The sequence below is a fragment of the Plectropomus leopardus genome, chromosome 4, assembly GCF_026936395.1.
Source record: "Plectropomus leopardus strain MGB_pleo_1.0 chromosome 4, ASM2693639v1, whole genome shotgun sequence".
Lineage (NCBI taxonomy): Eukaryota > Metazoa > Chordata > Actinopteri > Perciformes > Serranidae > Plectropomus > Plectropomus leopardus.
Genome location: NC_142179.1, coordinates 28,864,357 through 28,891,055, shown reverse-complemented (window position 1 = coordinate 28,891,055; position 26,699 = coordinate 28,864,357). Strand labels below are relative to the sequence as shown.

Sequence of the window (26,699 nt, the reverse complement as noted above, 5' to 3'; positions counted from 1 at the left end):
CTGGTCTACAGAGTACAAAGACACACTGAAAAAGTATCAATAACAAATATATTGGTTACCAGTTATAATACAGACCTCAGTTTGAAAGATATGGGTTTCACCATAAACATGGCTGCGATCAAACATAATTCTATCAGAAATAGGTGTTTTCTATTAATGCAATGTCCAAGACCTTTTTCTTTGTAAGTTCAAGTTGATCTAATTTCATTTTTTTCATTAAAACACTAATCTTGAATATTGCCTTTCACTTGATTTTCTATGTTAAAGGTTTACTATGCAGAATTTACAAAACATGTATTGATGAACACAAAAGTAATCACTCTCAATCATCACTTATGACCCACTAGAGGTGTGTGGCGGTGTATTCCTCTGCAGAGATTCTGCCCTCTGCTTGGATTCTCTAACTTTCTTTGTTTTGGATGTTTATTTGCATGTACTGCCACAGCTTTCAGGTGAGGTTGGGGCTTTATGAAAAGGGAGCACCGAGGTGACAGACTGTAAGCAGCAGGCATTCAAGAGACAAAGCGCCAAAAAAAAGAGTAAATAGCGAGACAAAAGGCCAAATGAAAGTGAATCGGGGGTTCACTTTTACTTAATCTTACAAACAGCAACCAACAACCCTGCACAGTATACCTTTAAGCGCTTACAAGTTTTCTTATAAGGCATACAATCTCTGGTAACCTGGTTGGTTTCCCTAACAAGCCTATGCCCCAGCATGTTGCCAAATTCAACCTTTGTAAAGGCAAATTACATGAACCCTTTGCACCCCTCTGCCCTTTAAACAAATTGAGTTTTGCTAGGCCTTTGAATGTGTGCAACCCAATCACTGAACTTTATTAAAAATGAATGTGGCAGCATACAGACAGGAAGGAAGAGAAATATTGGAACAGTTATTAGCATGAGTAGATGAGCTGCAGTTGAGGAGAAATCACGATTTAATGTCACTTTCAGAATTTTGTTCAGCGTGATAAATGGATGTTTTTGTCTCAGAAGAGGGGATGATAATAGATTTTTAGATCACCGACCACTCAGGAGCAACCAGGGGAGTTATTTGCCTCTTTTATTAAGTAGAATGAATAAACAGAGAACCCATGCTGTTAATATATATATATATTTTTTTACTAAACCATAAATAACAGTGCATCCTTGTTTTCAAATACATACAAATTTATTAAAATTTTTCTTATAGGTCTTTGGCTCAAAGTGCTCTGCAGCATAATTTCAATCTGGCAGTGCAGACAAAACTATATAAATTTGTATCTTTGTAGCCTGATTTATTAAAAGACATCTGTGATAAATTATCCCTCTGCAAGTTGAATGCAGCTATGTAATGCCCTGCTCTCTGTCCCTTTAGTTCCTGAGAAAGTATACAGAGTGGGGTCGAACGCTGTGACCTTGTGCTCAGAGCAGAGTGTCCACCAGCCGCTGGTAGGTTTCTTTCTCCTGCTTCATGCCGTGATGCTCTTCCACGTAGAGTTTTCCATTCCTTACCACTCTCTCTCTCAGCTCATGATCTGACAACAGCCTCTGAGATTGATGCACAAATTCCTGGCAGGGATAAAGGCAAAAAACGAGTCTCATTTTGCTGCCAAATGCCACTTAAAGCTTGCCATTGAAGTTGCCTGAAGATATGTTTTTTTTAAAAGCATAAAAGATAATCCGAGGCACGAGAACAGAACTCAGATAAGAGCCTGTGCACTGATTAGTAAATACTTCAAAAAAATCTCTACATTGCCAAAGGATGGAGATATTTGTGGCTCCAGATCCAAATACGGCTGTCCAATAAACCTTTTCAGTGTATCCTAATAGCTGCCACCTCTCGTTTGCTTATGAAAAAAGGGGAAAACAAACAAAGTGACTGCTACAGTTAAACAATACAACCGCACCAGCTGTCACAGGGATGTGGGGAGGGCAAGATGAGGATAAAATTGAGATAATTAAGAAATGAATAATGGTGTCACTGCTGAGCACTGACTGAGATGTGTTGTATTCACATGGCATCCTGAATCCTAGCGCGCATCTGTTGCCCCAGCAGAGTCAAAGAAGCCAAAGAAATGAAGTTAAATTGCCTTAAAGTGTTTCTGCAACATGGCAGCCAACATTCACTGAAGTAGAGAGCCAATGGGCACACAGAGTTTTAGCCACTGCCAGTCAGCAGGCCAATTCACTTTACTTCATTCAAGTGATGTGATTATGTCTGGAGAGGCTCTTGGTAGGAAACGGCTCTTCTGTATGGCCATATGAGAGCTATAAATCCTCAGCAACAGGATTAAAGCTCAACTTATGAGCAGCGCGCTTATAATCACTTCACTCTTAGTGCAAATTATAGAGCCGTGCAGGAAGTGCCGTTTTTCTATTTAAAGCTTTTCAAGTGCTCGTGTGTTTGTTTCTTTTGACACATTTCTTGATACCTATACTCCTCGAGTAATTACTTTGAAGGCTTAAAGAAGCAGAAACACTGTCAATCCAAAAATAAGAGGGGATATTTAAAGCCTGCAAAAAAAAAAAAAAAGTTTGGAGTGTGATCCACTGTGGGAAAAGTTTTTGGCTAAAAGATGAGCACTTGCTGCCCGTCGGTCCTGGCGGAGGTCGTGGTTTATCCAACCCAAGTCTCCGCAAACCATCTGTGAGAGCTTCCTCCTGGCAGCTGAGCTGAGCACACGTGACCCCCCCCTGGAGAGGACTTATCTCTGCTGTTACGACAACATCACGCAAGAGCATGGTGTCTTCACAGCTCCACGCTCAAGCCTTCTGTCAACTTGCCCTAACCCAGGGGTGTCATACTAGTTTGAGATCATGGGCCACATAAAGCCCAGTATGATCTCAAGTGGGCTGGACCTGTAAAACCAGTGATGAATAACCTAAAAATAGCAAAAAGTGCAAATATTTCCTCTTCTTTTCGTGTAAATATGTACATTCTGAAAAGGACATGCTTTTGCAAAACAGAAGATGAACAGTGTGAGATGTCTTGCAAAAATAAGTGCAATTTCAACAGTATGTCTCAGTTTTTTCCACATTCAGTCAGTCTGCTACTCATGTGCATACATTTTAACTCCTGTGTATTAACTCTGACATCATCACACCACACTAAGGTGGAAGTTACTGAGGACGCACGATAAATTATTTGCTGCTTTACATACCATTTACAAATCAAAAGTTTATGCAGAGCCTTGGTTGTAGGGTTCCAGCGATACTGTTCTAAGATTATTAGTCTGATACAGAGTCTTTTATACTGAGGCTGAGAACATATTTTGCACAATGTTCAATAATATGACCTCAGTAAGTGTCCATTGTTAGAACAGAGTGCTGCACTCAGGTCACGGTGAAAAGCCTCTGAAGCAGCCTTTTACATCTGAAACCTGGACTGACATCACTCTCTTCTGCTGCTTGCAGATCCCTTTCACAAGTACTTAAACCTTTTAACCTTGAGAGGATTGGTGTGATTTCTTTTAAAAACATGGGATAAAAGGCAATGACAAACTTGGTGAGAAAAGTTTCGCAAATTGGAAAAAAAATAGTAGATTTAGAATATATATAGATATATATAAATATATATATATATTTTAAAAGCTAAGTAAAAATGTCTAGAGAAAAAAGCTATGAAAAACTGTATAATTATCATAATAACATGTTTAAAATTATGGTTCAAATTTATTGTTAACATTTTCCAAAGTCATTTATGTATTGTTTTTTCTTTAATCTTTCCCTCTTTTTCTGTTTTTCTTCAGGTAACTTTCTTGTACTTCCAATTTCTTGCTAACTTTTCTTCTTTCGTTGCTCATTGCCGTCTTGCCATGCTTTTGAAAGAAATTAAGCCAAATTTCTCAGGTTTCAAAGGGTTAACTTGCTCCTGAAACATGCCACTTCATAGGCTTTTACAAGAGCATCAAAATTAATGTGCAAAGTCATGGACCCTTTGGTGGGCCGGTTCTTGCCTGCGGACCGTATGTTTGACGCCCCTGACTTATCGTAATCTCCTTTTGCAACAAACCTCATCATATATCAGACTGAAAAGCTCTCAGGGGAACTCTCCACTTTGCACTTTCATGCGTGCTGCAATGTGTTGCATCAGTGCATGGTAATGTGGTATCTTTGCTCTGTCCCCGAGGGCTGCACTTTTTGATCCTAATCTAAGCACCTGGAGAAACATCAGCTCCTTTTGTTATATTTTACCTGCTGAGATTAATGATTAGAATTTAAAGTACAAAGTTTGACAAAATGATTTAAAGTTCTTAAAACTGTGAGACCTTTTAAGATAAATCAACGCCAGATAAAAGGGGACATCGTCAGTCATCGGGAGACAGTGCTTCAGCACTACTTACAGTATTCGTAAGTTCTGTTCTGGTCGGTTAAGGTGACAGTTTATATGCAGTATATCCTCTCTGCAGTCCATCAACATAGTTAGTGTTAAAGCTTAATGGAGCTTAATGCATGTGGCGACCTGGTCAGTGTTTGTCACTGAATACCTGTGGAGATGAGTACAGCAGGCCAGTGATCTCATGCTGCACCACGGCTGCATTTCCTGGAATGTCCCTGGCCAACACCGGCACCCCAAGATCCATGGCCTGTTATAGCAGAGAGATAAACACTCAAAATCTGCATAGATTGACGTCACAAAGGTTTCTCACTCGCCGAGTTATTTCTCCCATCATTATCATGGGGGAAAAAACACACCTAAGCACCTTGGAAGGTGTACAACTCAGCCATTCTGCTCTTCAGTGCCTTAGTTCACTTACAGAATTAACAATCTGTATCAGCTAATACCTTCAGCAGGTTGTTGAGTGAAACATGCTAACATACTAATCAGACTTTAAGCCTACTGTGGATTGTCTTAATCGACTGTGTTTAAAAGAGATTAAGTGGATTTGCAGGTTTTGCTCACTCAGGAATGGGAAGATTGGAGTCGAGCAATTAATTTGGGTAATTGTCCCTGAAGTGGTCAGATAACATTGTAGCTGAGCAAGAAACAGCGAGATAAGGACTCCTGTAAATATTCACAGTTTGGATTTTTCGAAGGCTTTGGATGGCATATTCTTAGTATATACTTTTATTAAGCAAATTTCATCACTAAAATATTATTCTGCATGACAAAGGATGAGTTTTAAAAAGATAAAATTGTGTTTAGCAGGGAGATGCTGTTGTTCAGATACCCATGAGCCCTGAAGATGTTTACCTCCAAAATGGCTGCTGACATGCCCTCTGAGACGGAGCTGTTAACCACGGCAAAGCATCTTTTCATGGCGGCATGAAGCTCCTGTTGGCTCCTCTCTTGGGCCAAGAAGACCCCTGCTGTTCTGCAGAAACAGTGGCAAAGCTTAGTTCTGCGTGACTCGGGGCTAACGGAGGCGTGAATGACGCTAAAGGGCAGTGACAGGCTAAGGGCCGGAAACACAGCTGCACTATGTGCGACATGCACGGAGAGTCCAGGTGGAGTCCTAACCAGAGAGGGCAGCTTCCTGCCGCAGAGAGCTTTGTTGTGGTGAAGGCCCTCGGCGATAAACGGAAAGATCAGCCAAGGCTTGAGAGTGGGAGGACAGATTCTAAAAAAAAAGAGGATCTTGGCACTCCCCTCAGATTTTCTTTCTCTTCATATTATGTCAAGATAAATATATTTGCTTGGATATTTTCTTGTGCCACATGGGATTAACAGAAGTAAAAGCAATCTTGAAATTTCTCAAAGGGGAGAAGCAATCCACGTTTCCTTTTGTATGACGTGTAACTGGTGCGGAAAAGAAAACGAGAACGAAGGCTTACCTCTTAACAACAGCTTCCACTTCAACGGTAAATACGGGATCGATCTAAAAGGGACAGAAACGTCACTAAGACAAGTGAAACCTGCGTGTTTTCATCAAGGATGACTTAATCTGAGGGATGAAATAAACAATGACAATTAATATTTTCTATCATGAGCAAATCATTCTCTGGAAATCCTGTATTTTCAGAGATTGGGGTCAGGGTGGGGTGGGTGGCCAATCTGATTAATTGCAATGTGGGATTTGCGTGCATTAGCCTGCCCACAGAAAAGTCAAAGCATAGCAATTTAGGTCAAAGATGCTGCCAAGCAAGCTGCTACTTTTTTTTCTCTCTCTCTCGCTTTCGTTTTACAGCTCATGGAATTTCCAAATGGAATCTGCTTTACGGCACGTGTGCATTAAAATCAAAGAATCTCAACTGAGAACATTTTATGTATCCTGGTGTAATCTGGGATTTAGTAGTCATTGTAAAACCAGCAGGGGATAGATCACGATAAAGGCTGTATTAGCAAAGACAAATGATTTTAAGCACCGTAGTGATTGTGTACTGTTCGTGACCAATCAGAAGGGGAAGGCAGACGCAACATCAATGTTTAAGTTCTTACAAATGAATCCCGTTTGGAGTTGACATCAATGCTGTTTTTGCACTTGGCCACATATTTTCTAGTTTTTTAGCTGCAAATCTTTGATGCAAAGCCTGCTAACTTCCCAGAACCTAAAATTTTAGAAAGTGTACATCAAAAACACTATGCTGCACATTGTGGTGCTATGCAAAGCCCAGTTACAGGGGAGTGAGATGTGTCATTGCTGACAAACTGACCTGAATTTTCCTCTTAATGACAGATGCAGTGCAGCCAGAGCGCTTATTACTTGAATGAAGTGGCTGTGGATTTATAGTTCATCATGACAGCTTGGGCAAAGCATGTCTCATCCTAACGTCTGTCTCTATATTTATATATTTTTCAGAATATATGGTTACTTCATTAAATCTACTCAGAAATGTTTATCCTTAACCAAAAATGAAATCCTAATGAGAAATTTGGTGGTCACGCATATACATGTTTATTATACTAATACTACTAATAATATATGGCTTTTCATTTCTCAGACAAACAAGCAAACAGGCTTTGAATGTGATTCAGGGGTGTCGAGATGAATCACGTCTGTGCTTCCTCTGAACCATTTCATCAAACAACAACAAAGCATAGCAGAGCAAGAGGAGGCAGTCAGACGGTGTATAAGCCCCTGGCCATGTCTAATTGAGTTGTTTTTTGTGAGCAAATCTAAAGCAGAACATACCTTTTGCCTGACACCACTGTTTGAAAGAAAGAACAGACACTAAAATACTGTACATTGGTGTCATATCAAAGCAAGTCAGGGGGAGTGAAGATGAAGACAAACATACAGACAAATCAATGAGTGGGAGATCGGAAATGAAATGGGGGGGGGCAGTTGGGGGAGCAGTGAGGCTGCTGCTGTTGGCTGGGATATAACGCTCACATAAAGGTGCAGTCAGTTAAAAAATAACTTTTAGAGCGTATGTACAAAGACTGTCTCGCTGATTGATTCATGAGTATACTACATCACGGCTGACTGTATGAGTTCAATTGCTTTTTTCCAATTATTTAATGACATTTTGCCTGTATTTGTACAGTTAATGACGCCAGGATTGATGCACAGAACAGAAGAATGATGGCATGAGACAGGTCTACAAACTGCTTTGGCTGTAATTTATACAAGCACAAGTCTCGATGTATATGCCCATCCTTGTTTATTAAAATTAGGTAGCTCTATAAGGGTCACTGGTCAAGTGCTAATCTGGAGCAGGCAATGCAACGGCACATTCAGCAGTCAGCCAGTTAGACACAAAACAAAACCACTGCTGACCCTCGCCCTGTTTGCAGAAGATTGCCTTTTCCTCCCAGCACTCCCAGTTAATTCCAGCTAAACAGCTAAAGCCAGTATCTCTGCTACATCCAATTAGAGGTCGCCTACATTCACAGGGGATGTTTCTGTCTCATGTCAACAGCACAGAGAGCCACGGCACAGAGGAAGAGACACACGGCAGGTATAGTGATGGTGTACTTACCTTTGGCCCAATAATGACCAACGCATTCTGCGGATTCTCACAATGCCACTCTGAAATGTGCAAAATGAAAATGATTTTGTAAACAAACAATGTTTGGGGAGAAAAATGAACAGCAGATGTGTAGCAGTTTTTTGCATTAGTATTCAGATCTTTTACTGAAGAACTAAGTTGTAAAAGTGCTGCATTCAAAATTCTACTCAAGTACAAGTGAAAAAGCATTAGCATTAAAATATACTTAAAGTACCAAATGTAAAAGAAACCATTATGCAGAATGGCCCTTTTTCAGATTCATTACAAGTTATAATACTGTGTAATATTTCGTGATGAATTCACGTTCATGTTGAAGCTGGTAAAGATAAGGGTTACTTTAAGTATTTCATACATTGCTGGTTGGCTTAATGTATAATTATAAATGAGAATTTCTAATTAATTTTTGTATTTGTAATCTGCAGCTAACTAACAGATTGAAGGTCCCGTTTGTAGGATTTAGGGGGATATATTGGGAGAAATGTGATATGATATAATAAGTATGTTTTCTTTAGTGTATAATCACCTGAAATAAAGAATCGTGTTTTTTTTACCTTCCTTTCAGATCTACATAGGAAGCAGGTCTTTGTGCATTTTGCACTGCAAAATTTCTATAGTAGCCGAGAATGGAAAAACCAAACACTGGCTCTAAACAGGGCTATTCATGTTTTCATGTTGGCCATCCTAGTCAGAAGCCCCTCTGTGCCGAACTGAAAAGCATTGGAAAAACATTGATATTTAAAGTGAAATTACTTCATCAAGTGTTTTACAACTTTGAATCACTATGTGTGTGTTTTGGGTTTTTTTTTTTTTTTTTTGAGACAACGCAAACTCTGGATGTTTCGGCTCCAGGTAAAAACCTCCACAATGTCTTAATGTTAGCTTAAAAAGGTGAGCACACACTCGCGGGTGCTGGGCTCGCAGCCAGTCTACCACGTGCCAACAGCATCAGAAAACACTGATTTGTAATGTAAAAGTGCTTTATTCAGTGTTTCAATAGTTTAAATCACCGTGTTCATTTGTTTTGGAGAGGAGGAGACCTCTGTGGATTATTTGGCCCCCAGTAAATGAACACTGAGGGAATCCTAACCAGGAGTTCATGCTTGGCTCATGGGAGAAATTTCAGCTAGTTGCAGTCCTCTCAAAACCGCAAATTCCTACACACTGCTCCTTTAAGTTGTTGTGTAAGTGTAATGGAGTAAAAAGTACATTATAGGCCTCCACAATGTACAGGAGTACAAGGACACAGTATCATAAAATAGAAACGGAGAGTGCAGTATGTGAGTAAATGTATTCAGTTACATTCCACTACTAGTTTGCATTTTTAAGCATGTGGATAGAAGTTAAATCTCTATAAATGCAATGTGCAAATCCACACATATACATGTAAGGAGTTGAGACATTAAAGCTATCCCATCTGAATGAAACATCAATACAATTCGACGCCCTCTACTGCTGTCTTATTACCATAACTGTATACTATAAAAGAGAACTGAATAAAGAACCCACTGATGTTGCTAATCAGTGGCGATTCTGTCAGCTAAATATGTTAGATCCATATATAAGATATCATTTAAAAAATAAAAAGAAACACCATGAAGGCAAGACTCAACAAGATAACACAACAAAATGTCTTTGTAGGGCCAGCATGAGCTGTCAGGAGAATCTCATTGCACTTCACATAAATTTTTTAATTAGCTGAAACTCAACCGCTGAGATCTAACTTCATTCCTAATTGATGAGGACATTGCCATTGCCTCTACCACGAGCTACTACTGAAACGCAGTCACAGAGGCTTTGCAATGTGGGTGTTTACCTGACATTAGGGTTGAAAACATGCCAGCAAGAAACACTCCCCTCTCTTTGCTGTCCTGCTTGCAATATTACTTGTTTTATGTTTTAAATAACCAAAATAGATTGTAAATATAATGATTTGCATGGTATACCTGAAAAAATGTCCACCAGATAGAGGGGGTCTTTGACTCTTCTGAGGCCACAGACCAACAGGAACACACGCAGCTCATCCACGTGCTCGGCGCTTACACCTGGAGAGAAGCCAGATGCACAGAAAGACAGCACCACAATATCAAAACACTGCATAATGAACATCCCGTGTACATCGGCAGATAATGAAAGCAATACATCACCCAAGGTCATGAGGAAAATAAGACAGCAGTGACTAATGTGCTCGCACAATTCTCTGATCAGAGTTGTAACACTCAGCAGGGAAATAGACTGCTGAAAACGTTGGAAGGTTGCAGCCTAATCAGTGTGTAATACGGCATCATAACTACAGAGCCGCAGTGTTCGGGTGGCAATTTGCTCACTGAACAGCCCTAGATTAAAATTAGCTAACCCAACATCGTGCTAACGACATCAAACGTTTCGAGAACCTTGCTTTAATTGAGAGGCAGTGCCACTAAATCGCCTCTTTTCCCAGATCATCCAACTTTCAGGATCAATCCAGAGATTAGTCAGAAACTGGCAGGCGTACAACTCCGCTCACTGCCAACAACTACTGTTCTGTACCCAGCCGTCCAAAAGCAACAGATAAAAGTCTTGAACCCAACAGCACAGCCCTGCACTATCATGATGGTAACACATAAACTGGACTGTAAGTCTCTGACTTCTCACCAATTAGGAGAACCTGAACTTTAACTAGATGGCAACGGCACACTTCCTCTATAAAGTTTCTATAGTGGAGGTGGAATGGAATTACCTTCACAGCTGCTTAGTGGGTAGCAATCTCACAATGAAAATGCTGACATGCTGATGAGAAGCGTTTGTGGTATGGAGACAACACGCTCCATTTACAAAAATATAATCAAGGATCCTTTGTAAAAGGGACAAGTCACCTTTAATTCAAAAATATATTTGAGATATTTTTTCTCTTACCTTTTGTGCTATTTATCAATCTAGATTGTTTCGGTGTGAGTCGCTGAGTGCTGGACACTAACAAAAGTAATACTTTCTTCAGACTCATGCTCATACTGAGCGAAAGCAATCTTGCAATTCAAGCACATGCTGTTCTTTTTTCTCTCTGTCTGCTAAAATACTGATGTGGGCGTAATGTTTACCATGTTCTTTGCAAGTACTTGGTCAGTAACACAAGTTAAATTACATACTGACCCGATGATGGTGCTAAATATAAAATTGAGGGACAATCAAAGTCATTGAGATACATTATATAGGAACTATGAATGTCTGTACCACACGTTGTGTCACTTTGTCCAGTAGTAGTGGACTACAGGAAGCCACAGAGAGGGACATGCCCCCATCCCCATCAATGGGACTATGGTGCAAACGGTCGAAAGACAAAAGACCGCAACACAACTGCTCTTCTTCCACCTCTATTTTTATGTTTATCTTGTTAATTCTGTTTTAACTTTTTGTTATTTTGTGTTTTACGTCTATGTCTTGGAATCTATTTTTTACAGCTGGCTTCTTTCTTACACCTTTTGTACTAACATCACTGGAGGGAGCTTGAAAACTAGAATTTCACTGTCAATGACTGCTCCTGTAATTGCTGTGCACATGACAAAAACTTACATGTGAACTAGATGTTAATATATTTCACTGGATGAGTGAAAACCTGCTATTGGCACTAGAGGCAAGGTCAGGGGATCACCAGTGTCAGTAGGTTTTATCTCTAGAGACCATGAATATCTGTAAACATGTTATGGCAATTCATCTGGCAGTTGGTTGGAAAACCAAGTGGTTATAAACCTCATGTGAGAATATGTACAAAGCCATTAAAGCTGCTGTGCCCAGTGTTTGAAAAGGCAGTCCTGGTTTTATGCAAGCTTAAATGGGGTTGGTGTAAAGGTAACACTTTTAGGTCGAGGTCTACTGGATAAACTTTCATTTATACCAATACAAGCAGATGTATGAGAATATTTTCACATAAATTAGTAAGAGAAGTGTCAGAAAATAATTTTTACTCTCTAAAAAATTTTTACTCTAAATTAAAAATAATTTTTTAATTTAATCTCTGACCTTTTATGCTCCACAGTGAACCAAAAGGATAAATCATAAATGTTAAAATGGTACTGTGAGAAGTGTTGAGCCAAAATTTAAGTACAAACTAAGCCCATAATAAAATGTACTTCGAAAGTATCTGTGACAAACCAAGAAACAAACCATTTTGAATATAATACCACAAACAGACACAAGCAGATGCTTAAGGCGCAGTGACAGTCAAGTGAAATCCCCTGCTGCCAGATAAGTCCAGATCAGGAGGCTGAGGCAGCTCTTTTAATGCTATTAAAGAGCATCTTAAAATGACGGCGTGGAGTCTGGGCATTGACCCTGATCCTGGGAGCTGATTGTCAAAAACAGCTCTTCATCTGCAGAATGTATCGAACTCCTTTGCATTGATTCACACAGGATGTGAAGGCGCGTCAGCTGAGGGAAACAAACGTCACTACCTCAGTACAAGATGCAGGGAAATAATGGAGTACAGCTGGAATCATACCAAAGCACACGTGTCAAAATGAATTCAAAGTTATAATTTTTTAAAAATCCCTTTGGATCTAAGACGCAATTCATCTTTCCTTGGGGGAGAAAAACAAAATTGTAAAAATCATCTGTTGTGCCAGCAGCACTTTTCTCTCTCTCTTTTTGCAGTTCTGTGAGTTCTATGCAAAACACATTTTGTTGGTTTGCCTTTGATTTCAGAAGGGCATTTTGAATGATCCCCTAATGCTTTAATCAGTATGTGTGAGTGTGTGTGCACATGGATGTGGGAGCACATATCTATCCGAACAGCTCCTATTAATCTGTTGCGTGGCACAGCATGGTACACAGAACAGATACTGCAGGGACAAAATAAAGACAACGCCACTGAAAAAAAAGTTTGCTGAGAATCAAATTACACATACTAACAAAGCTACACCAGTGAGATACCATTAAAGGGATACTAACCTGCTTTGCAAACAGCTATGTATCATAACAATGTGGGTAATATGTGTAAATGAACCATGGTAAACTTCCCTCTGTCTTATCAGCACCCAGATATCCCTGCTAATCCATCAGCTCAAATGTGCCGGATGACATGATTTTTTGCTGGCTCTAGTGCTGGTGCGTGAACTACACATTGTACTTCCACATTTTTATATGCCCCACACCATAGAGGAAGAGAGGGACCCGATTATGTTGGTGAATTGCCTATTTCTCCCCTAAAATGTTTTCAGAAACATATTCTAATGCAATTCTCAAGTGTAATATGAGATTATTTGTTACCAGCAAGCTGCCATATTGTTTTCTGTGTCAAAATGACCAAGCTAACATTACGCCACCAGTAGGAGAGTTTACTGGTCTGGTGCAGCGCAGTGCATTCTGGTAGTTGTAAGTTTTCTACATCTTGCTCAGAATCAAATGACATAGCCATTTTTTCTGGTCTTGTAGCACCAGTTTCAAAAGAATTTGTGTCTTACTTCCTTCAGTCAGTATGAGGATTGATAATCAACCATTCTGCTGTAAATGTGGTGTTTTAAAGCAGCTCTGAGGCTCCAAACAGAAAACAGTTTGTGCCCACACTGCAGGTGTTTGCTTGCATCATATCTGAGAAGTCAAGATATCAGGACTGCACATACAGCCACATTTTGGTCATCCCAGACGACCGAGTGGATTATTTATGACTTGAAATATTATAAAACAGAACTTGACACTTGCCTTCTTTAATCAACCAACACAAACAACCAATACAGACCCAAACTACCAATACAGATCACAACAACTGAGTTTGAGTAATCGTGCCTGTGACTTAACACTTTGGGGTGAACGAAGTATTGAGAAATATGCATTTCAAATATCTCTAGTCAGAAAGAACATTGCATCTTTTTCCTTGAGCAGAAGTGATGTATTTTTAATGTCCACACATTTAACTTTTTTTTTCAATATGGAAACAACAGTTGGAAAACTCATGATTGTAATATGATGACAAAAAAACATAACGCCATTTTTAAACATGGCATGCCCCCTACGGCACAAACACTGTCCCCTGATCTCACACTATAAGATGATGACAGGCATTAAAGTTGACATCTACCCTTCCCTCATCCTTTCATTCCTAATAAATTGAACCAGTTCATACACTGAAAGCATCCTGTGTAATTTACTCAATAGTCATGCGATCCCTTGAGGATCAAGCAGCTGGACAAGGTAACAACAGACCCCCTGCTTGTTTCCTCTCATCCTTCAGTGATTCAAAGCATTGCTGCTCACTCAACAGTGCTGTTCTTCATGTAAGCCCCCCACCTCACGAGGCACACAGCAGGGGCCACAAACAAAATACAGGGTCTTTCATGGACTGACAGCTTCTGGATCCCAGTGCTGAAGTCTGTGCCTTTGGAGGGCACGTGACACCCGAAGGATAACACAGACGCACATACAGTACAGGCGTGTATCTTCAGTCAGGTGGGAGAGGCTGCTTTGCTTCTTTTATGTTCACTGGTGGAGTTCTTTTTACCGCCAGTGCAACAATGGGCCACACAGAATATGTTTATTTCCAACACTCACACCTCTACACACCTTCATTTAAGGGGCAGTTCACTCCCAAATCAAAAACACGTATTTTTCCTCTACATTATACAGCAATTAATCAATGTAGATGGTTTTGGTGAGAGTTAAGTGTTGGACATATCAGCCATAGAGAGGCCTGCCTCCTCTCCAATATAATGGAAAAAGAAGGCACTCGGCTTGTTGTGCTCAAAGAATCAAAATAAACATTTGAAAAACTCAATAGCAAAGTCTTTTTCCAGAAATCATGATCCGGTTACTCAAAATAATCTTGTTGTGAGGGATTTCATGTTGGAACTTTTTTTTCTTTTTACCAGATTTCACCCACCAGCTGTATCACTGTGCAATAGGAAACATGCATCTACTCATGGACAAGAAACAACAATGTTAACATTTAATGGCATTCTCTATGGCTGAGCTGCAATGCAATCTAACTCAGTGGTGTGAGGTGTGCTAGCAGTGCATACAGTTGGTGGATGCAGTTTGGTAGAGAGAAAATAGTTCCCACATGTAAAGACAAGGTCTGTCGATTATCTTGAGTAACCAGGTCATGATTTCCAGGAAGTGGGATTGCTGTTGAATTTTGCAGATAAGCACTGTTATTGTTGCAAAGGCACATTTGCAATTATGTCTTAAGTATAGACTGCGGGATCGGTTATTTATTTTGAAATGTAACTCTTTTCCTGGAGGTCGTCCTCATTACCTTCAATCTCAAGTAAAACCCAAGAGCATGTGTTGTCTTGTTAAAGCACTGTGGTGATAACACTGTGGCACAGAAGATATAGCAATTTTTTTCTTACTGATAATAAATATGTCTGATCCACATCCGCAATAAATGACTAGGACAAATGAACCCAATCACACAGTGCATATGCAGAAACTAGAACAGTGTTTGCAGCACTAAAAGCAACCATGAGTCACAATACAGTGCTTTCATCACATCACAGAGGAAAACCACAATGGTAGTGACTCCTATTTCAAGTATAACAAATGGAGAAGTGACTGCGGGCAATTAGTATTACTTGCACTGGTTGTGAAGCGTGGTGACAAATGGCCCTGGGCTGGAAAGCTATTAATCAATTGTTCCTTTCTGTAGTCAAGGGTGCTCTATATGAGCACTAACGTACCTGGGATGGACATCATCTTGCAATGTCCAATTTAAAGCCCAGGCTGTTTGTGGAAAGGATGCATAGGGTGTTTACAGAGCTATTCAAATGGGAATTGGAAGATTGGAGGTGAGAAGGGAATTCTGCTACAAGCTCTGATCTCCTTGATCACCACATTGATGCATTGACAATTTTACAGAGTAAATTTATGCTCCCTGACTACTGTTCAGGTTGGGAGTGTATGAATGTACACCCCATCGTGCTCCCAGTGGTGGCTCCACTGCGTTACACTACAGTCTATGACTGATAGTGGAGGTGAGAAGCATGCAGTCTACAATATGGCAGAGGGCTTTTATGTACAATAGTGTTTCAAATATGTGGCACATCTGTATATGGCGGGTGTCATAAAACCTATTTTATAAGGGAGCTTAAATTTCAGTGTGCAGGTACTTCTCCATTTTATTGCATCAAACAATATCCAGCACCTGTCTCACTAGGGGTTTGTGGATGCGAACACAACAATCCCTGCTTATAGTTTGACGCACAGCCTTAATAACTAGATGAGACATGACTGTCAGCTAAGTATATAGTACTTAGACCAAACTGACTCAGCTCCTGACCAAAATGTGGCTTGCCAGGAAGATGTCGAAGAGCACAAAATATTAAGCTAAAATACAGTAAATTCAAAGTATGAAGAACACTGCTATGACGGTGTAACCACATAACAAAATGAACTACATGTGAGAAAAATTCGAGAAAAAGACATTTAAATTATAAATTAAGATGCCATAGTAATCTTACCTCCTCTAAGAAAAAAAACTTTGACATAAATGTTCTTATTTCCCTTTTTTTAAATTATTGTTTCTTTTATAACATATTTTATCTGGATACTTTCATCCAATACATATGGCAGAGAATAAAGTGACAGTGTTATTTCAACCAATCAGAAAGCCGCAAACAGAAGACAGTTCCGCCCACATACTCAGGTGTTTTGAGTAGCGGTTAGTGTGTCCACTCGCTTGTGCAGAGACACTGAGCAGTTATGGAGATGCTGTCTTGAGTAAAGCGAATTAAATAAAAGAACGAAGTAAACCAGGAGAAAAGACTGTGACAGAGTCTACTGAACATAACTTAACTGTCACTAAATCGGTCGCTTGTTTATGTAACTACATGTGAGTTAATTCAACTGGCTAGGCTAGCTGCCATTTACCTATTAGCTCGTTTGCGCTAGCTTAATGTGCTAAACCACCAGCCTCATGTGCCTTCCTTATAATACATCCATGATCTGCTCCCTTTGGTCTGGAAATGAGGACATTTCCGAGGGTTTCCACCTCTTTCCGCTTCTAGGAGCAAGGTTATAAATGTGATTCATAAACATGTACTTTAATGTAATTCAGTCAACAGTGAGAGCTAACTTCTATGGCGGTATTTGAACAGTAAAAGAAATCCATCGTTATATGTTTGTTTAGAAACCCCCTGGCCTTATTGGGCGCCGTCATATTTCCTCTCGGTCCTCATCCCACTCACGGAGATTGGTGAGCATGACTATTGCCTTTTGGTGAAGGATTTCACTATATTCTGCATTTGTTTAGTTAATGATTTTACTGCTTTGTATTATAGTGTATGTAGTGTATAGTTGGGTTGGGCACGAGATTTATTTTCAAGATGTATTCAGTGGATTGAAGTCATTTTATTTTTCACTGGTTAATGATTGTTGCTATGGCAGATAAATTGTGGTAGTCACAATTTGCACCATTATAGGGGATGTATACTAAAAATATGTATAAAATAGCATGTGCAGTAACATATTATTTTATTTAAAAAGTTGATTTTAATACATATTTCATGATTTGAATGGTGATGTCATTGTCAGTACAGATTTCATGTTGTTAAAAACAGGTTAAACAGACTGTAGGTTGTTTATTTGTTATCCATCGAAATAGATGGTGAGCCTTCCCACCTGGATCTAGAGAGAAAGACCAAGACACCCACTGGTCACTAGAAAGGTTCAGCTACTCTCTACAGTGTGCTCGGTCCAGTATCTGCAGACACCATCACACTCAGCCTGTGCTACAATCCCCTCTTCTTCAATCACCCCACACACACTTGCACATCTTCCCTGGACTCTGAATTTCCCACACTTATCTCTTTTTTGACTTCCCGGGAACTTAAGACTTTTACTTGCCCCCGCCCTTTTTTTTTATTTTAACTTTTTTCTTTGAACTTAGTTCAACACACTTACCTCCTCATTATCTGGAACTGTACATGGTTAGGGGTGTGTAAGACATCCTGCCTAAGTGAATGGTGTTTTTAATTCAAATTGATATTATGTTTTGTTTTATTCATTGTGAACTGTGAGCTAAATGAGGATAACTTGTATTTAAAGTGATACACAGAAATCACGTTAAAAGGGTGCATCCAAGATAGAACTACTATTGGCCAAGGTGGTATTTGATACCTGCAATTGTTGACATTTTTGTTATATTACCAATCTGGTTGTGTTGTGAGCTTTTCCATTTTTCTACTAAAGCCGGCATAAGTTTACATGTATTCCTGCCTCTGAGGGTCATTTGAACATTCCACTGTGCTGTTAGCCGAACCTAATGGTCCAGCGAAACATCTTATTGAGTTAGGTGTCACAAAACGGTCAGTGCACAAACCGGTATAATAATAATAAAAAATTACAATTACAGACTCAGAGAGTTGTCTGCCCTCGCGTAATAATCCAAGTACAGTTACAGTTTATATCTATACCAGTCCAAATTCGTATGAGAGTTGACAATGCTTCAGATATCTGTTGCTTCAAGGAAGCTACAAATTCTAAAACGTGGATACTTCACACACATCTTTAATCCACTAGAAGAGAAGATCTATATAATCAGCACAGATTCAAGTTGGACACCCAAGATTAGTGTAACTTATTCAGTAACTGACCGAATGCCTTCTGTTCCTGAGTTATAACGTTGAATAATGGCCAGAATTGGGGTTTTGCAGAACATTATGATGTCACAGTGAAGTTGACCTTTGACCCTTTGGATATTAAATGTCAGCACTTCATTAACATACCCTATTAGACATTTGTATGACACTTTGCTTAAATTAGCAAATTAATTTTTGATTTATGGCCAAAAACATGTTTTGTGAGGTCAAGTGACCTTGACCTTTGACCATATTTTGAAAAAATACATTTATACAGGCATACATACAGGCATTCTTGAGCTATCATGTTCATGAAATGAGACGGCAGACGGACAACCTGAAATCATAATACCGCCGTCCACAGCCGTCAGTGGCACAGAGGCATAAAAACATATTTATTTGCTTAAAGTAGATGATGCATGGACCTCCCTTTGATTGGGAAATATTTTCTACTGAAGGCAAAAAAACAGTAACAGTACCTGAGCTCCTCAAGAATTCAGTCCAGCAGAATTTCTTGCTCACTTCTGTCTGAATACCTTTCAAATAACACAGACAAATAAAAGGTACATTGTTCTCGTTAAAGCTTTGACTTTACAGTGATAACATCAATTAACAAAATAATGTCAATGTGGATTTTAATTTACAGAATACTTAAAATTAATTACCCATGTCGTGTTACCTTGAATTAGTTAAGAAAACTTTTCTTGCAAACACATGCATTTTTGCAAAAAATGCATTTGTTTGGGAAGTACTGAGCATATGACTAGATAAATAAGACTTGGATTGTGTTAGAGTTGTGTGAGAGTTTATACACAGGCGGTTTGATATAATATTGCTGTTGTTAAACGTGGTCCCATATTAATCAATGAATCAATTTGTTTGCAGCTTTCCAAGGTAGCATGCAAGAAAAAAAGTTCTTTTTCATGAATTCAAGGTAACAAAGGGTGGCTAACGGATATGTAAATGGTCATTTTGTGGGTGAAGTATTCCTTTAAAGTAATAAGTAGGTTTAAAAGTTTCGGTATTGGCTCTTAAACTTTATGTGACACACTCAAAAACAGACACATCAATCACATCCAACGTTCTTTGTAATCGTTAGTCATATTTGACACATACTGTTTGCATAAAAGATTTATATTTATTTCTCCTGCATGTAAAACAAACAAAACAGATTTAATGTATTTAAAAACAAAACTTTTGCAATCCATGTCACAGTGATCGCTATCTGATGACATGCATAAAAAATAAGCATTCATTGGTCAGGGATCAGCCATGCAGCTGTTTCAGGGCTCTCTAATCTATGAAGAGACACTATTTGCCAAACAAGACTACTGGTGGGAAACATCATGGAAGAGTGATTTGGGCTGTCCTACATGGCATGGTGGCCTATGGCAAGAGCAAATACAACTCTGTTCTGCAGACAGCATGATAATGGAAGAAAAAATGTCAAAGCTGATTAATGCAACACTTCAATGGCGAGTCAGGGATGCACAGCATCCGAGGATATTCATCCTGCAGAGCTTACCTTGGGGCTGGACATAGATCTTACTGCTCTGGGACAGCTTCAGAGAAAAACACATTGGAAAATTCTGGTTAAAGCACATACTAAAACATAAATACATAAGTGTTCTAAATTGATCAGTAATTACTGGCAGTGTTTGTTTGTACAAATTACATTTGATTATTACTAACTGTGCTTTGGTCTCTTTTAGTGAGACAATGGACGCAGCCAATTAACGCTTGTTGTGCTCCAAACATATTTAATCAAAATCCAAACTTTAAAAGAGAGTCAGGGAAAGCAGTTGCTAAGATAATGGGGGTGCTACAAAATAAATCAGAAGGGATGGAAAGGAAATTGACTGGATGTTATCACACTAGATTCATCCCCTATGTGTGTTTTCTGTCACAATAAAAAGCGTGGCGATGCCTCTCAGTGCCTGTCCTGTCTGCCTGCTGTCAGCACTAAATGGCAGAGATAAAGCATGCCACTCGCCTCAATCTGCAGCTCACGGCTGGAATCTAATCTGAAAATAAAACACGATAATATTGTTTTAATGCCAAACTATTACGGGGCAGGGCAGGATATTGTGTTTGTATAGTAAAAGCCCTTCTGTTGTATTTATTGAAGCTGTCACGATGCTGCTAGCTGTTGATGTGCCGTAAAAGGTAAACAAAAAACTTTTGCCCTCACTGCTTGTTTTTTCATTACATCTTTGTAATATTAAATGTTTATATTATGACAGTCTTGTTAACTGCTAAGTTTATTGTGGGGGGTCACGTAGCATAGCAGGCAGGCATGAACCTATGATGAACAACCAATTAGGCACAAACAGTGCAGACATTTTCTAGTAAAACTTAACTGAGTAGAACTGGTATCAACCAAATGCCACTTGAGACACAAATTTGCACATCAAGCATCAGTGCCTATTAGATATCAACTACAGCAGTTATTCTATTAAAATACAAAAGCGTATGATCATACCAAAAATAATTCTGCCTCTTCTTTCAGTTTTTCAGTAAATGCAACTGCAAACCTGTTAAAAAAAGGAACACTTCATTATCACCCCTGTTAAAGCCATTTGAGTAAAACAAGACTTTTTATGGCTGACACTAAGTTTTAGCCTTTTACATGGAATGACAATTTTGACAAAAACAGAGGAAAAAGCAGTGGTAACACCAGTAAAACACAAAGTCTCTGGGTAAGGCTGAATACATGAGAGCATACAAAACTGCTTGTGGTATGAAGGCAAAGGATTTAAGGATGAATACACCAAGAATACAAAGAGGAAAACAAAGAGAATATAGAGCAGAGAACAGTGGGGAGATATTAATTTGTGTGTGTGAGCGTGCATTATTAAATGGGCCAGCGGGCTGGTGACTGAATATCATGATCAAGGTTTGTGTGAGAAGGCACAGGCAGCGGGAGGTGCGTGGATTCACATGTTTGAAGTCATGAGACCTGGATCTTCCCACTTCTCCCAAAAGGCAATTATCCCCTCTGATGGATGCCTGACCAACTATTTTCATCATAATAACAGTGACACCTGGGTCTGACGTTAAGGCACAGGGCGGCCCTGGCGCCACAAGGGGTGTTAAAGGAATACTTCATCTACAAAGTGATCATTTGTATATCAATTACTCGCCCTGTATTGTGTTGAATTTGTGAAAAACTTTTTTTTTTCTTGCAAGCCTCCATGGTGAACAAAGAATACCACAAACAAAGAAAATTCTTGATGAACTGAAATAACGAGTGTCACATTTAACAACAACAAAACTACATCAAACCATCCATTTACATACTCTCAAACAACTATAATCCAAGTCTCATTTATCCAGTCATATGCTCATTGGTAATTCATCAGGAAATTTCTCGTTTCTTTGTATTCTTCATCCACCATGGAGCCATGTGAGAAAACCACCAAGTCAATAGAAAAAATGTTCGCATTCAACGTTTCTGCAAACCACTGAAACTTATCCTCTCTCACCCATGCTATATTGAAGGTGTGGTTATGTTTAGGCACTGAAACCACTTGGTTATGGTTAGGAAAAGATCATGGTTTGGCTTAAAACACTCCACTTTGGTAGCATAAAAGCCGCTGGATGTGCTGTGATGTTTCTTTTGGTTGCCAAAAAACTACCTGTGTTGTTGGTCACTTTAAAAATGTTGACATGATACACATTTAAAATGCAAATGGTACATATTCGTGCTTTGCAGAAACGTACAATGCAAACATTTGCTTTTATAGACTTAGCTAGAGAAAAACAACATTTTCCTAATCAATTAAATTTAAAATGTAATACACAAATGATAGCACTGAAACATGGTGAAGAGGATTGCAGACAGCAAAAGAGAGCTGCAAGCTGCAAACACTGTTTCTACACACCTCCCCCTGCAAATTATGACAGAGAATATTTCATTAGTTCAAAATATATTCAGCGCTCTATTAAAGCTACATTCTTATGTGAGTGCTCTAACAAATGTATTATTTGATTTTAAAACAGTAGCCTTATATTGTAGTTAAAAAAAATGCAATTTTAATAGACTTTCAGTCATTTCATTCTGGCACTTGGCCTGGCACAGAGCAAGATACTGATAAGGCTGTGTGCACATTAAGTTTGCAAAGTTAAACTAGGTGAGAGGAAAACACACAGTCTGCACAGCTGGAGTTGGCCTGCATGTGTTCTGCCTCATCCTTTCATGCCAGTACTCCAGACACTGGAGGATCATGTGCAGATCCAGTCCTTTATTCTCCCACAGATAACTGATGCCCCTGTAAATATGATTCAAATGCCTTGCAACAATTCATGTTACGGTGACAATGATGTTCAATACTGCAGTAATCATGACATTCTGATAGTAATATGTAAAACAAAACCACAAGGATAAATGCTATCCCTGTATTTAAATAAGCCACATATGCTTGATTTATGGCAATATCCCATGTATTTCCCATAGCAACTTAGTGCTGTGGGAACTTATGTCCAAGACTTGAAATCAAATGCTTCACGAAATTAGAAGTGTTTGTAATTTAATGTGAACAGTTTCAGTAAAGAGGTGTGAAAGGTTATATTTACTTTCTGCCCACTCTTACGGATGATGAAATCTGTATACAGCCCCTGTAAGGCTGTAAGTTAAACATACTGTGATGCATTTTTACATATTTGGTACTAATAATTGATATAGTGTCTGTTATTGACAAATTAAAGTAACTGCATGGCTACAATCATATATCACTCGCAACATATAACTTGTTCTAATAGATGCAAAAGGTGACATTTCTCATGGCATATTATTAGCTTTACATGGCCTTTTTCTGCAATGAGATTTTAAAAAGTCTCCTGTACAAAACAATTACTACATATCTTAGATTCATATAGTAGGTCTAATTCATGGTGTTTATTAGCATAAACTTATATAATAAACACATTTTTTTTTTAAAAAAAAAAAGGCTGTGCAATGTTCATTCAGTTTGGAGCTTCTTGCAATTGATTGGGTTAAAATAGCAGCAACATCACCTGGCTTTCAGCAGAACCTGCTCCATAACCACACGCTTCTGCTCAACTTTCACATCTTCATTTATATCTGTTCCACCAAAGATAACGCCAAAGGGTACTTGGATGTCTGGTGTAAAGGTTAGACAGAAAACAGGAAAGGTCCTGACATTTGTGGCACAGGTAGCAGTATACTTGCAGGTCTGGTATTAGGTTGACAAACACAAATTACTTGTATGGAGATAAGCAAACAGATCGTATAACAGCAAGGATGTTTACCTAAGAGAAGTCTGCCGGCTCTAAACAGGTGAATGGCCAATGCACCCTCAAATGGAGGATTTTGTGATACTAGGTTTGCCACCTCAGCTGGAGACCGAAACTCTGCGGCATCTCTGAGCTCACATGTGTGTCCTGCTGATTCAATGTGGGACCTGAAATAAAAGAAACATAAGACTGTGGATGGCTGGTAGGAAGACAGGACAGTTAAGGGACTGTGCTCTATTTAGCAGTGCCTCTCTCAGGGACTTGAGGAACAACATGACAGGGTTCCTAGGGCTTAAGGAAAATTAGATTTAAGACTTTTTTTTAAATGCCCCTTCAGAATAGAATTGAAGATTAACTTTACAATAACCAAAAATGAAAAAAACAAACATGAACTGAAATCAGTCACTTTGGGTTTAGAACAATTTTGCCAAAATGTTTAATTCAACATAAAACAGGACATTTTGGTCAAGTTAAAAGCCATTCCTTGAAAAAAAAAAACCTTGTTAATTTTTCATTCAATTGGAGATTCTAAATGTATATGAGTGTTGTTGGTTCCTCTATCCTGATCTGCATGACATTGAATTGGGTAAATTATTTTTTTTAAAAAAAGACATTAACAATTATTGTAAGATTTTATGATGCAGCATCAGAAAAATGAAATTGTAATTATCCATCTTCCAATGTCTTAGCATTTTTAAGTATTTTGACTGTTTGATTCAAGGCATTTTTATACCAATTAAGGTCTTAAATATAGAAAAAATGAATGTAATGCCTTGTAAGACTAAGATTTGCAGGAACCATTCATGACCCCACCCCTCCACCATAAATAAAGATATTTCACAGTTTCTGGCAATGAGAAATAGTGTAATATTAGAGATTTTTAAAGAAAGCACACCTTTCAAACCCACTTGCAAATTTGGGGTTTCTTGGTTCATTTAAAAGAAACAGGGGGAAAAAAACATTTTAAGTTGAATGCCCCCCCACCCACCTTAAAGCTAAAACGAAACCTATAACTTCTGCCCCGTTCTGCAACACATCCTCCCCATTTATAAATAACCATCAGTCCCTAAACTATCTAAAAAGCCTTGAACAACAGTCACCAGTTGTGCTGTTGGTTTCATGCTGTTGTACACTGCTTTCTGGCTTAAGCTTCATCTTCCTGAAGATGAATGACGTGTTAGCTGATTTACTTAAGGTACTGTGTAGTAAAATACACTGCTATAATCTGAGGTAGCCCTTGTTAAGTTACCTACAAAGCTGCTGCCTAATCAACAGGTAAATTATAACAATCAACGGCTGTTTTAGCTAGCTACACTTAACAACAACGTAAATTACCTTATCCTCTCAGCTGTGGTGTGGTTCCCAGTTTGGGGGCTGAGACAAGCAAGAAAGAGTAATTTCATACCTTCACTATAGGCTGCTCTGATGAGCTAACTAGTTTACTTAAAACATTAGTGAAAACCTGTTGTGAGTAATGCGGCGGAAAGATCCTCTATGTGCTGTTTGCTCGCTATACTGACCACCTATCACATTTCCTGAAACCATGCCTGCAACTTGGAGCAAAGGCTAGCCTCGAGCGCCACAACGAAAGCGTATTACGAGGTGGCAGCAGTGCACCGATAAGAAAAGCACCCACGCTTGAAATGTTTACAAGTCCGTCTCCTATATGTCCCCCTGGAAACACATGACGGAAGCATATACTGTACAGCCACATTTCAGCATTTTATTTCTATACCAGAATGTGAGACCAAGTAAAAGTGGCCCACAGCACACTTCTGTGTCCTGACAAATGTGTAAATTGCAGAATAAGGGACAACAAAAAAGAAAAAAATATATAATAACCGCAGCACCACTTCCTTCTCTCGATTGTACAACGTCCTCGTCAGCGGAACAAACTTCCAAATCACGCGGATGGGCTGCTCCGGCTTTCTTTGCTGTGCACGTCGGGTAAATTTCTCTTATAGATCGTCTCCGGAGCAACACAAGTGCGACAGTTTGTTGACTGTGTGCTGTGTGTCACGCGATAGTACTGTGACACTGTTTTTTTTTTGTTGACTTCCAGTTCTCCTTTGACAAAGTGTTGATTTAGGACGTGACAAAGTTAAACATTTGAGCGGTAATAATACCTAGGTTAATGGAGATAGTTGAAGACTACTGGGACGTGCTTCAATAGTTAAAGGTAATGTAAAACCAAACTCTTACCAAGCTAGCGTCATGCTAACGTTAGCTTACTTCAGGTTCATAAGTTATTAGCGAAGTGCCTGTTTTACATGTGTTATGGACGGGGGGTCTAACTATAGCTGTTTTCTATGTGTAAACACCGACGACCACGTTTTACTAACATGCTTTACTCCTTCTGCATTCTCTATGCAGGTTTGAACTCATACTAATCAAGAAGAACCTAAGCCATTAAGTTGGTCGAAAATGGCTAACAACAGGGATGCCAGTGAGAGCACCCCTCTATTGGACTCAGGCTCTGTGAGCAGACCCAAACCACCCTCAGTTTTCCAGGGTAGAAGACTAGCATGTGCAGCCATCCTGCTGGCTGAGTCACTGGAAAGGATTGCATTCTACGGCATCACATCCAATCTGGTCCTTTTTCTCAACAGTGACCCCTTTTACTGGCAGGGCACCCAGGCGAGTCAGGCGCCTCTGATGTTCATGGGAGTCACTTACCTGATTTCTCCATTTGGAGGCTGGCTGGCGGATGCATACCTTGGGAAATTCTGGACAATTGCTTCAAGTTTGATCCTATATTTTCTTGGCATGCTATTTTTCCCTTTCATTTCTAATGATAACACCAGGATACAGCTATGTGGTCCAGAGGGAGCGTTCCCTGTGCAACCTGCTGAGTGTCTGAACACAACCAATGGCGTTACCATTCCACCAAATGTAACCTGCCCCATTCGCTCCGCATATTGTGGCCCAGTAATCTATGGTGGACTTTTTTTAGTCGCTTTGGGCGTAGGTACTGTGAAGTCCAACATCACACCCTTTGGGGCAGATCAGGTAAAGTATGAAATATTACTT

General features: G+C 39.3%; 2 protein-coding genes across 2 annotated transcripts in view; one reads left to right on the top strand and one right to left on the bottom strand.

Annotated features, from left to right (window-relative positions):
• Window positions 1-31: 31 nt before the first annotated feature.
• Window positions 32-25,279, bottom strand: glt1d1 (glycosyltransferase 1 domain containing 1). Its single transcript, XM_042487969.2, has 12 exons — window positions 25,005-25,279; window positions 23,685-23,836; window positions 23,430-23,535; window positions 20,896-20,947; window positions 19,939-19,975; window positions 18,893-18,949; window positions 9,816-9,914; window positions 7,843-7,892; window positions 5,755-5,798; window positions 5,174-5,294; window positions 4,467-4,565; window positions 32-1,548 (listed from the first exon to the last, which is right to left on the bottom strand). The coding sequence occupies exons 1-12, from the start codon at window positions 25,070-25,072 to the stop codon at window positions 1,402-1,404; spliced, it is 1,032 nt and encodes a 343-aa protein (XP_042343903.1). The 5' UTR covers window positions 25,073-25,279; the 3' UTR covers window positions 32-1,401.
• Window positions 25,280-25,604: 325 nt separating this feature from the next.
• Window positions 25,605-26,699, top strand: part of slc15a4 (solute carrier family 15 member 4) — a 32,737-nt gene continuing 31,642 nt past the window's right edge. Inside the window, exons 1-2 of the mRNA XM_042487887.2 lie at window positions 25,605-25,848; window positions 26,043-26,678. Coding sequence (XP_042343821.1) covers window positions 26,094-26,678 — 585 coding nt within the window. The 5' untranslated portion in view covers window positions 25,605-25,848; window positions 26,043-26,093. The remainder of the gene's footprint in view (window positions 25,849-26,042; window positions 26,679-26,699) is intronic.

What these genes read in the sequence shown, in the direction of transcription:
- glt1d1 (XM_042487969.2), bottom strand. Translation starts at nt 25,072, where the DNA reads ATGAAATTACTCTTTCTTGCTTGTCTCAGCCCCCAAACTGGGAACCAC. An exon ending in TGAATTCTTGAGGAGCTCAG is followed by an intron (nt 9,915 to 18,892) that starts GTACTGTTACTG and finishes GCTTCTCTCCAG; the next exon opens with GTGTAAGCGCCGAGCACGTG. An exon ending in TGCTGTACTCATCTCCACAG is followed by an intron (nt 1,549 to 4,466) that starts GTATTCAGTGAC and finishes TATCCCTGCCAG; the next exon opens with GAATTTGTGCATCAATCTCA.